Raw genomic sequence first — 12945 nt, 5'->3', positions numbered from 1 at the left:
TAATATGTTAAATTTCACAAGTGTTATAATTAAATCGTCCATCTATGATAAGTAGCCTAAGAACAGCTTTCAAAAATATGCAAAAACTGCCTGTTTAACTAATGCAATCTTTACTTAAATTAATAATAACCATGGCATCCGAGAAGTGGATGGAAGCAACGAAGCCAAAGAGGACGGTTGTAATATCGTTATATACGTTCTCCTCTGCCCCCCAGCATTACTGAAATTTTCATTTTAAATAGTTCACTACCAAAATACCAATATCAGATAAAAATTATTTTATTTCATCTTTTAAAATAATTTTGTAAAATCATATCTGCAGCTTTCTCCGCAATCATTATTACAGGAATATTGGTATGACCTCCGATCAGTGTCGGAATAACAGAAGCATCAATTACTCTTAAATTATGTATTCCTTTGACCCTATTATAAGAAAAATTATGATGATTTTGTTATATTCATCGTTCTAAGAATAATCGTATTTAAATACTTACTTGAGTGCAGTATCTACAACTGTAGAAGGATCATTAGGATGACCCATTTTGCAAGTTCCTACAAAATGATGAGCTGATAGGGGGAATGCTATGAGCATACATTCCAAATATTCGTCACTATATAATTTATATTTTTCACATCCAGGAATGATATAGGATAGAGGTCGAACTGAATATCTTTCCATAGCTTTTGTTGATGCCAGTTGTAAGCAGAATTTCATACCTATAAGATTTATTAAGTATAGTATATTTTAAGTCATTCGAAATAGTATCATTTTAAACTTTAATAAATTTACATTACCTACAATATGTAAGCTACTGTTGCTAATACTTCTATTGATTTAAAATTTTTATATGATAAATTGTTATACTTTTTACATGCAATTAAAATAATATTGTAATTATTATAATTTTTAAAATACGGCTTTCATTCACAAAGAGACACTCTTAGTATAAAACTCCTAGTAAAAACATTTTATGATTTTGGCAGATGAATAATGAAGGTATCAATAATCCATAACTAGAAAGGCCAAATAGTGCCTTGCCTCCCTCATTATGGATTATTAATGTTCATTATACTCCTGCCCTCAACCGCCCAATTATGGTCTGAACTGCCAAAAACCCATGAAAGTTTGTAAAGATTAAATCAAAAGTTTCTCAGAGCGAAAGGTTAAGTGATAGGTTAGCTGAGAAACTGTCCAACTCGACAATAACGTACTCGAAATACCCTACCAGCTTCCTCTACAACATTATAAATCATCAAATCGACGCCTTATGGCAAGACGACTGGGATAATGCCACAGCGGGCAGGCTCTGCCACCAATACCTATCTTCGATCACTGCAAGGCACAAGCAGTGATCGAAGATAGGTATTTCATAGTAGGTATGAGCGCCTTGGTCTCAGTTATGAATCGGGTCAAGGCCCTAAAAATTTTTTTGTTGTTAAAGTAGGTATTTCAGCTTTCAGCCTTCTTTCACCCTCACGCAATGTCTTACAGATCATGGGAGCTTTGGTGCCTATCTTTACCGCTTTAAAAAGAAAACCAATAACTTGTGTGAACTAAATACTGACTGTGAAGATACTGCAGAACATTTCCTTTTCGAATGCACTAAATACCAGGACTTAAGAGACACTTTCCAGGGAACTTGTCTGTACGAAGGACTAAACGCCGCCCGGGAAGCACCAGCTTTTTAACAACAAAAAAATCTTTAGGGCCTTGACCCGATTCATAACTGAGATCAAGGCACTCATACCTACTATGAACTTTCCTGAACAATAGGACTCCTGGCATCGGCCATTTGTTGTGGATTTCTGCTGGTTTTTTTTTCTCCCTGCATGTAAGCTACTTGTTATTACTGCGAAGCTCATCGACCAGCATGTACATATTGTATACCTTCTTTTTGTAATTCTACTCATGTTTATGTTATTCGGGCTACCCTATGAACTCTCTTCTCGGTAAGGAACAAATGGTTCCAATTCTCATCTATAACCGAAAGTTCCGAAATGCGTGTTTACCTCCGTAATTTTAGGCCATATGGCCAGCAATGGAAGGCAATCATCTACAATTTTGTTTTCGGGAAAGTCTTCCTAATTATTACTGTAATTTTTACTGGAAAAGCTTTCCATCACTGTATACTGTCTTTCTAATAATTATCGTAAGCGATGCAAATGCCCGTGGGGTTCCATGGGGCACCACAGTTGCTCTTATTCTTCACTTTCCTACCTTCCTTACTTCCTCTTCCAACTAACTTCTTCTCTTTGTTAATCTCTTCTTTCCGTTTCTTTAGGGCAAAAGTCTGACATAAAGGTCAGACAGCTTTCTACCTTCTTTAAGTAAAGTAAAGTAGCGGAGAAACTGTATAGGTAATGGGCTAGGAACGTAGACTTTTCGGGTTTTCGTCACGTATCTAATATTCAAATAAAAGTCAGTTTCCCGTAAAAGTCATCCCGAAAGACACTTTCCACTTGGCAGATCGCTGAAAGCTTTGTCACGACAGGAGCCATATACTGCTCATCAGAAATATACAAGAGCCGCATGCTCTATTGCAGTGGTATTCAATCTATGGGTCGCGACCCCATTTGGGGTCGCGGAAAATTACCTTGGGGTCGCACTGTTAAAATATTTGAATACCATTGCTCTATTGGAATGCCTACTGGAGGAAAACATGATCTATTTATATTATATATATTGTAGTTAAAATACTATAGTTATCACTGTTCTATAGTTAATATCATTGTTACTTAACTGGTACTTTATGACTAAATAGGTAAACATAATTTAACTTTTTTGATTTTATTGTATCACAAACGGTATCACAGTACGGTATCACAAACTTTCAGTTGACTGTTCGTGGTTAAGTTGCAAGTTAACTTACAGTTCCTGTATAATTATACTACGTAATAGTCAGAAAACTTACAAAAATGTTATACACTATATGTGTAAATAGAATGGAGTCCAAGTTGACTGAGATAATTTTACCAGTGGTGGATTGATTCGGATATATTGATTTAGATATATTTCCTGTTGCCATCCATCTGACACCTCATACCAGACCTGGCTAAATTCAATGATTTTTTCTAAAACTATTATTTAGTCAGGTATTTCATATAATTGTTATTTTAGTGCTCGCAGGAAGGAAATAATTAAATTTAAAAAAATCTAGTATTTACCTTCAACTGAAATCTTTATATCATAATAATTTGACAACAGATTTAAATCAATTACGGGATCATCATATGGATTATTAGATTTTAAGGTTAGCATTCCTCGACTCTTTGGGCGAGTTACACGTGAACTACAAGTAATGGTGTCTAATAATGAATATTTTTCAAAGATCCTTTCAAGCTGCAATATACAAAAAAAAAAAAAAAAAAAAAAAAAAATTATAAATTGTTACAAAACTGAGAAATTTAAGTTTTTCAGTAAATTATTTTAAAATTCGTTCTTTATTTTTGCCAGTTTAGAATCTTACTAATAAGTTTCTTACTTCTTCAACAGCACCTGTAATTTTTCTCAACGATGTATCTGATGAAGCTGTTCGACTTGCCCAAACGATTTCTATATCAGGCCATTCTGGGTCTTCATTATATTTAGAATTCATAAATCCAAGAACTTCAATTCCCAGTGATGTTAGTGGCCCTAATGAAATTTTTAATTCTTATTCACTCATTAATATTAAATGAATGTAATGAGTACGTCAAACTTATTACCAGCGCCATTAATCCATTAATTAACATCTCTTCATAATCTCTTTTAGTAATTCTTGTTTCTCTGAAAGTAGAGGAATTAGTCACGAATTGAAGCCCGAGTGTTGATACGTGATCGTGTAAATTTTCTCCTACCAGTAAATCTGATCGTACTGGTATCTAAAATTTATAAAATATACAAGTATTTAAACATTTTAAATATATTACAGAGAGAGAGCGACATTAAATCATTTAAAAATTAACGTTTTTAAATTATTTCCAAAACCTTTGAACACTGGTAGTCAGTTGCGGATTTGCGCCTGACGGACTGATTGAGTGCAGTTTTTCGGGTTTCTCCCAATTCGGACAATTCTCCCAAACTCCTAGTGGCGAGTCCGTTGGTAAGGCGTGAACCCGTGATCAACTAACTACCAGTTATCTGTGGTTTTATCCATTCGATCACTATAAGAACCAGAGTAGTTCTTATAGTCACTATATCACTATAACGATCACTATATATCACTATAAGAGCCAGATCACTATATATCACTATTCGATTACTATATATCACTATAAGAACCAGAGTAGTTCTTATATGGTATCAAGAGACTTTATCTGTAGTTTTATCCATTCGATAGGAATGGATAAAACTACAGATAAAGTCTCTTGATACCACAGAGTCTCTAGATACAGATAAATAAATTTATTATATTAAATACGATAGATATACTAACGTGAAATTTCTTCAAAATCTCCTTTCGTCCAATTCCTGATAACATTAAAAGTTTGGGAGAATTGAATGTTCCTGCTGATATAATCACTTCTTGCCTAGCCAATACTTTATATGTTTGGTTACGATAATCGAATAATACTCCATATGCACGATTATGGTCATCGATTAATATCTGATAAAAAACATTTTTTTTTTAACATATCATTAGTAACAAGTTAATCTTTATATACCTACTTTAGTGACAAAAGCCGAAGTTATAATGCGTAAATTTCTCCTTCCTTCAATAGGTTTAATAAATGCTTGATATGTCGTCCATTTTCTTCCGTCGACGGTTGTACTTTGACTAGGCATAAAGACTGAAATTACATATTATATGTTACCATATTCTTCATTTACTTTAAAACAACAGAATTTCATTCATTCAATTAACTAATGAGTTACAGCGAAGAATTTATTTGTATTTTCGTGTCACATTCAATAATTATAATCATAATTATTATAATAAAAGCATAAAATAAATATGATTATAATTAGGGTCATCAGAGACATGGCCTGAGCCACTCACAAATAGTCTTCAATTACTTTAATGTCATGAATCATCATATACAGGATTAAATTTTAAGGACTTTTTATGTGAGGTTCGGGCTAAATGACCTTGCATCTCCCCTTTTTACTTAGGTCTAATTTTAAATTTCAATTATAATTTATTACAGAAAATATCACTATTAACAAAAAATTGGAAGCAAAAAGTGTATAATTAACTAATATTAGTTAATTTAAAATAACAGCAAATTAAAATAATTAGATATTCAAAAATCCACTAATGAATTCTGTAACTTTCTGGTTGTTATGAGATTTTATTTAAAAATAACTTTTATATTTTTATTAATCATCAAAATAAAATTTGTGTCACGCTATCTGTTGTTAAATTTTGCTATAAAGCTCTTTTTATATTATCTATATATATAAAAACGAATGTATGCCAGTCTGTCTGTGTGTTTGTCCTTCATGCATTACCACACCATTTATCCGATTGCCATGAAGCTTCTGGAAGTTGTTTAATACACTCCCGCGAAGGTTTTTGGCATATGTGAAGACCACCATTTCCCCCCTTTCAAAAATATATTTATATATGGATTAAGGCTTTTATGTCCAACAGATGGCGCTAACTTCCGACGACCTAAGTTTGCTTTTCTGTGAGGCATTATGCTTTTCTGTGAGAATGGACTAAAGCAGATCATTTTCTATCTATCTATATAAATAAAATATAACGTTTGTTTGTTCCTACCGATTCCTCTGAAATTTTGACACCATGTTGCATTCGAATACGCACGTGTTTTTATATAATATACATGTCGAAATTCCCCCCACTGGGGGGAGAGGGACAGGATTAAGGCTTACTGTGAAGAACTTGGCTTCTATTTATACTATTTTACATGCGGTTTTTTGCGTTTTTAATTGCGTTTTAATAGGTTACGTCAACAGAATATACACTAAAAAGGGATATTTCGATATTTCCCAGCGGGGAAAGGGACAGGATTAAGGCTTACTTTGAAGAACTCGGCTTTTATTATACTATTTTAGATGCGTTTTTGATTGCGTTTTAATATGGTACGTCAAGAGAATGTACACTAAGAAGGGATTTTTTGAAATTCCCCCCACAGGAAAAGTGTTATACATTTATAATAGATACATTTTGAGCCATAACAACGCGTGGCCGGGTCAGCTAGTTAATTATAAAATGACAAAGAGCTTAATTTTGAATGTAGAGATGACTTTAATAATAATAAAAAAATTGTAAATGCTAATAACGAGGTCGAGAGAGGTCGGAATTAATGAAGATTAAGTCCGACTCCTCCTCTCGACTCCTCATACATAACTCCTCTAACTGCTCATCCTTTGACTTTTAACCACCAAAATTTAATAGCATCAATGCCTTTACACAAACGCTACCATGCCAGATTTCGTTTCTTAGTCTTTACTCCATCCTCAAATATTAAATGAAATATAAGCCAAAAGACATTCACGAAATTTTTTGCAGTTTTTTTTTAGACTTTGTTGGGTTGAGGAGATCTCAAAACGTGAAGATTTGCAAAAAATCCGGAGGTGAAATTTGATACAATTCCAATACTTTTCCTTGTTATGTAGCCTATACATAACAGCCGAAAAGTAAAACTGAAATTAAATTTACATGGTACATTAGCATAGAACATAACAAGTTTTATAACGTTACTCCATTTAATTATAATTTAATATAGTAATATTTCCAATTAAATCATGAAAAAGATTTTGGTACAGAATTAAGAAATACTTTCATTTAATTTAAAATATATGCTCGCCACCTCAAATTAATATTGTAGTGTCTTGCCCCTGTAAATCATACTTTTTCGTTAGCTGTAGAGTCGTGCCGTAGAATCTAACTCCTTTCAGGAGAAAAGTTTTGAATTGAAATAACATGATTTCCGATTTGTATTGGAAGTTCGTATATAGTTAATCTGGGCCTCCTACCCCTAAGCTTTCTATATCTGGTCTTGACTTTCATGTACCTAACTCGAGATTAAGGAAGAACAGACAGAAGGGAATTTTACAGGTCTACAATTTTTTAAACTGCAGCCCAGAAAGCATAATTCTATAAATAAAAGAATGAAACAAAAGAGAGTAACATTTCCTTGCCTAGCAATTAAACATTTAATGTTTATAGATTATATGTCTTCTTAACTTTTGTCTCCTTTACCCTGTAAGCACTATGAGGATTTTTTAAATCACTACCCATCGTGTGTTAAACAAGACCCATAATGGGGACGTTTCGAGGGATGAGAGACGAGCCCGAAATTTCCGGGACAGACCACCCATTAAAAATTCCTGGGTTACTCGCTCAGATTCTATCTTGAATCTTCAGTGCGATTAGTAATCCGACCGATATTATACAGGCCCACTAATAGTCGATTGGCTAAAACTACTAAACACTTGCAGTTGGTCGCAGGTTCGTACCTTATCATAGGGCTGACTCTTGCGATTTTTCGGGTTAGTTTACGTATATAATTTCAAAATAGGAACCAGCTTCCCATAAAAATCCCTTCTGAGAGGGGCCTTACAGATCGCTCACATGCCTTATCTTTTCAAACCAAACCGAAGATATACTATAATGTTCTTATAAGCATGGACTTCTGTAGAAGGGAAAAATGGGATCACTTGCGCTTCCCTTGGATCGAATAAAAAATTCCACAAATTATAATTGTAAAAGCGATTGAGATATGTAACTCATTCTCTCGACAATGAGATGCTTTATCTGTCTTTTTACCATATATCGATGCAATAGTGTATTCTATAATTTACTGGTGAAAAACCTAAAAAATTAGATAATTAAATTGAAATTTATTTCTGTAATTATTTGTCTCCAAGCTCTGTCGCCCTGGAAAATTTTCAAGTTTATTGTTTTTACTGTAAAAACTTTTATTATTGATCTACTGTTATTATTTTTATTAAAAATTTTTAGTATTATTGTTAAGAGCTATACCAGAAATAAAGTATTATTTCTATTATTCAGTAAATATTAAAAATGTGAAGATTTTGTCAAGATTTATTTTCTTATGTATTTGAACTTAATGCCTGCATGTTTATGTTTCTGTTGTTTATTCTGATATAGATATTTATAACTCTGCCAAAAGACAATCTTCTGTACTCGTAGTAATTATTAAATAAATAAATAATAATGTTAATCGCAATTGAAAATAATCTTACTTGAGATTTGCTATGCTTTCTGTTCTGCTTTTTCCTAATAGCAATTTTATAAAATAAAGATATTTTGTGTAAATAAACCCGAATGTACAGTACTGTACTGTACATGTCAGGGAGCACAGGGCAACTGCCGTCTTAAATTCGGCAAAATAGTAGGGAAAATTCAGATAAAGCAAGAACAAATAAACCAGCAACGAGTTGCTTAACTTTCCCGCCAACAATTAAAATATTGGTGGCGCCGTCTGTTATCATATTTTATTAAAATATGGTAACAGACTTTTTATATTTTTAACTATTATAAAATGGCAAAAAGTTTAATTTTGAGGGTAGAGATGGGTTTCATAAAAAATTGTAAATGCTATAACGAGTAAAATCGTCATTAAGTCCGACTCTACTGGAGATACACATGACCTCCATTATCTTCCCACCCCTCGACCTTTAATCACCAAAATTTAATAGCATCAATTCCCCTAATACACAAACCTCCTTGCAAAATTTCAGAAACTTTCGACAAAAAACACAGTAGTTATTAAGCTTCAAAGAAGATGAAGTAAATCGTACATATACACACACTAACATCCATACATACAGAAATAACCCCGATTTTTTTTTTTTTTTTTTTGCATTTCTCGACGTTTCAAGGTGTCCTAAATACAAAAATGTAAAAATCTTGTGGGTCCATTTTTCACCATTTTTTCCGATTGCCATTCTTTCCCTCTGTTATATATAACTGTCGGAAAGTAATTATCAAATGGTGGAAAATTAAAAATTAGTAATTGTGTAAAATTTCGGACAAATCAACTTTCTCTGCCTCATAGAAAACCAAAGTATCACCATACGACTATGTGAATAAGTTTATTTTAATATTCGCTACGTTGAAATAACTTCAATACCCACGGAAAGCAGGATTTATTTCAGGGGTACATCAATGTACTGTAAAATAGAACGATTATTTAAATAAAGTAATTAAAATTACACTCAAACCTGTTTTTGTGCGGTCTATTTTTGTGCGATTTTTTATTTATGCAATTTGTTTTGTGTGATTTTTTGTGTGCGGTATATGAATTTCAATCAAATTGGTATACTGCACAAAAATAATTGCACAAAACACATTGCACCTATAAAAAATCGCACAAAAAAAAGATTGCACAAAAACAAGTTTGAGTGTAATTACTGAAGTATTAGTTACGCAATATTAATGAAACTTTGTAATTATCATTATATTCTACTCTTTTTTCCTCATTTCCACATTTTTAGTTTGAGATAAGAGGTGCTAGTGAACCTCTTTGCACTTCGTTTGGCTCTAGGGTCTTTCATAACTTTCAAATAGTTCAGCTAATAGTCATAGTTTAAATATTGCAGTTCACCCGTTTGCTTATACATCCATAAACATTAATTTCCTTTTGTTTTTAAAATTCATCATATTTATATTATGTATGAATAGAATGTTACCAGATTGATTCATTCCGTTGATATCTCCCATATGGTATCCAAGTTCTTCTGCGGCTTCCAAGTATCCTTTACTAATGGTGTAAAAAATGGAGGATACTGAACAATCAATTCTCCTTCAGTGTTGTGGTATCCTACATATGTGAAGTAAAACATTTTTATAAACATTCACACTCAATTAATGTAAAAAAATAATATAAAATTATTCAAAAATCCAATTTGTTTTATATAAATCAATATATTTTAAAAAAGGTTTGTCTTTTTTTTCGCTCCGTGATCACTAAGAGGACCTTTTTTCTACAGATTTTTAAAGTTATAGAACATTTGTAAAATTTTATTATACGTTTTGGAATTTATAAAATTTATATATTCATATGCTTTTTCTACGGGAAAAGAATCTTCCCATAAAAGAGCATCAAATTTTTAACGGCATTTACTGGATATTGCGCACATAATGGTGGCATAAAAGGTGACAATTAGCTTTAATTACCTCAGCCATTAGGTCATCAAAAATAATAGTAAAAAATAAAGTTATAAGCTTACAAATATATTTACCATTATAGAGTATTCCTGGATCTCTATTATTTTCATTTCTAAGAAATAAGGAAAGACGTTTTGCCAATCCCACCCAATTGCACCATTCTTAGCCCAATTATCATAATCTTTTCTATTTCCTCTCACATAAACGTTATGAATATGCATAGGCGATCCGCCTAATACTTTGCTTGCTGCTATATTAAAAGACTAAACCATAATCATGTCTTAAAATACTAAAAAATGATATTTTATTTTAAGAAAATAAGACAAAAATTAGAAAGATTGTACCCGTCCTTTCCTGGCATGAGCGATTGTTGAACTTGGTACAGTTGAAAAGCGCCAATTATGTTTCATAAAAATCAAATCTAAATGAAGTAGATTTATATTAGGAATTAAGGGAGGTCTTTCGCCGGCTTCCAATAAGAGAACATTAATTGATGGATGATGAGATAATCTATTAGTTAAAACTGATCCAGCTGAACCAGATCCAACAGCAAAATAATGTCTAAACTGCTATAAAAATCATTCACAAAATTAATTGTAAAACTTATGAATTAGAATAGACTTACCTATTATATAATCATAACTTTTTTCATAAGTCAGTTCACTCGAAACAAAAATATTATAGTAATTAATTATATAAAATATAAGAACAGCATAAGCATTCATTATTCTGTTTCTTCTGACTAGAGACAGTTTAAATTAAAATCTCAGTTTCAGAAAATACAGTATTTACAGTTCAATGACTATAGTTTTCCTTTAGCAATAAGACTAGAAAAAAATGGAGCTTTGACGTAAGAAAATAAATTTATTTTCATACTCCATTATCGATACAAATGACATATGATAAGTAGAAAAAAAATGACATAAAAGTAGAAATCAGGTTATCAGATATGAATGTAAAATAAGTTAAAAATGTTCTTAAGTAAAGGTTAAACCGCTAACAACGGCCACTGACGAAAACAAGAATATGGCCGTTGTTCGAGGTTATCATTGTTTAAAAGTTATTTGTATGCATTTGAAAAATGAGCCACCATGTCGAAGTGGCCGTTATTGGAGGTTCGACTGTATTATTAAATAATTTAATATTCATTATTTTATGAATGAAATTCTGTTTATTCCTAAAGTTATGGAATCTCCTCCAGAATCTATAAATATTAAATTTTTGGATAATTAGATCTTACAGTAAGCGTAATTTTAAAATTGTATACATAATTCTATACTTCCAAAAATTTAAATTTAATATTTATAAGATAAGAGGGGAAGAGAGATCCAACACAGTGTTATAAATTAATTTTATTAAATTATCACTTTTACCTTCTGTTAAATATAGGAATATTTAAAGACACAGAATAGAAATATATAGTGTTTTCTTGTGTTTTAAATTCGGGCGGTTCAAAGTCTCTATACAAAAGACAAACTACTCGAGACATACATGTCTGATGCGTGTGTGCCAATATTAGGCATGAATTCACTCTGAGTGGGAAGAAAGTTTTCAAGTAAATAGTGCTCATATTTAACATATTCTGTAAACGTATGAAATATCATATATATATATACTTTGCATACGTACGGGGATTTATGAATCGCCCTTATAAACTTTTATGTATATTGACTTTAAATATAATCACTTAATATAAACTTATTATGTTGGCCAGTTGACAGTAGGTAAGGTCTGGATTAGAATTATATATCAAAGAAAAAATTATAACCTATTTTTAAAAATAGGTTCATATAATAAAAGTGCGACTAAAATCTGTGCCCATTTCTAACATTGCGAATAATTATATATATATATAAAAAAAGGAAAAAATTGTAAGGAAAAAATAATTATAAAAAATAAAAGGAAAAAATATAAATAGAATTAACTACCGATTAGTTTTATAACTGCAATTTTATCATCAAGGATCATTGTTTTATCTAGACTCCATGGCCTGTAGATTTCGCTTAAATAGAGAACGGGGTAGGGAAAAGTGGGGATCACTTCTACAATATAAAACTTTAACTGTTTTGTAAATGGTATAACATTGGTTTTCTAAAGCACTTCAACACTGTCCTGCATGCTCTATACGGTGTCCAAAAATTACTGTGTAGATGAAATTTGTAATGCAATACAATTCATATTAATGGTCAACTAGTACCGAATAGACAACATGCAAGTTTCGTATGCAATACCGTACGTATAACTTTAATATCATTTCGAATTTCTCACTGCACAATAGCGAGGTTGCGGCCGAAGTTTTCATCTCTAAATCGTTTTAGAGATGAAAACTTCGGCTGCAACCTCGCTAATAACTTTTCGGACGTCCTGTATATAACGTATGTTAATGAGTTTATTAAGGATTTATAGATGTTTCAATAATACTTTATTTTAGGACCCTATATGATATGTGTACGTTTTAATGTACAATACAGCACACATTGAGAACATAAACTGTAACGTTGCTCGCCGAAGACAAAAAGAAATCCAGGAACGAGTTGCGCAACTTTCCCGGCATGAATGGGTAATATCTCAGAAATAGTAAAGTAAAATTTTATTTCAAGTATTTCTGAAATATTACCGACAGTAACATCTAGTTTTTCCGTAGTGGCTTAGTAAATTTTCCAGCTCCCCCTCTCGGCGACTCTGGTAGTTTTTTTCAGTATTTACATAAGCTCACTCTTTAAATATCATAGTTATTGTTAAATACTTATAACTTTTATTAACATCGATAAAATTATATTGTATTTCGGTAATGATTTGTGATTATTTTATATATATTTAACATTTTTATTTATAAAGTATCGTACCGCCATCTGTAGTTTAT

The 12945-nt window shown here is 31.7% G+C and overlaps 2 protein-coding genes across 2 annotated transcripts in view; one reads left to right on the top strand and one right to left on the bottom strand.

Moving 5' to 3' along the window:
* Positions 1-284: 284 nt before the first annotated feature.
* LOC136975448 (glucose dehydrogenase [FAD, quinone]-like) lies at positions 285-12934 on the bottom strand. The gene is made up of 11 exons (XM_067270508.1): positions 12929-12934; positions 10427-10651; positions 10230-10345; positions 9605-9675; positions 4649-4770; positions 4416-4586; positions 3699-3861; positions 3483-3634; positions 3166-3340; positions 495-717; positions 285-423 (listed from the first exon to the last, which is right to left on the bottom strand). Exons 1-11 carry the CDS (start codon positions 12932-12934, stop codon positions 285-287), a joined length of 1563 nt encoding a protein of 520 aa, XP_067126609.1.
* Positions 1802-12945, top strand: part of RpL26 (ribosomal protein L26) — a 100346-nt gene continuing 89202 nt past the window's right edge. The window contains exon 1 of the mRNA XM_067270430.1: positions 1802-1812. The gene's annotated coding sequence lies outside the window, so the exon portion shown is untranslated. The remainder of the gene's footprint in view (positions 1813-12945) is intronic.

This window comes from Centruroides vittatus, unplaced genomic scaffold (assembly GCF_030686945.1).
Source record: "Centruroides vittatus isolate TY-2023 unplaced genomic scaffold, ASM3068694v2 contig_371, whole genome shotgun sequence".
NCBI lineage: Eukaryota > Metazoa > Arthropoda > Arachnida > Scorpiones > Buthidae > Centruroides > Centruroides vittatus.
The sequence above is the reverse complement of the archived record's forward strand: the minus strand, read 5'-3'. Positions and strand labels throughout refer to the sequence as shown.

Excerpts from the sequence above, each read along its gene's own strand:
- LOC136975448 (XM_067270508.1), bottom strand. Across the intron at positions 3,341-3,482 it reads TTACAGGTGCTGTTGAAGAA|CTTGAAAGGATCTTTGAAAA; the intron begins GTAAGAAACTTA and ends TGTATATTGCAG. Across the intron at positions 424-494 it reads GTTGTAGATACTGCACTCAA|GGTCAAAGGAATACATAATT; the intron begins GTAAGTATTTAA and ends TTCTTATAATAG.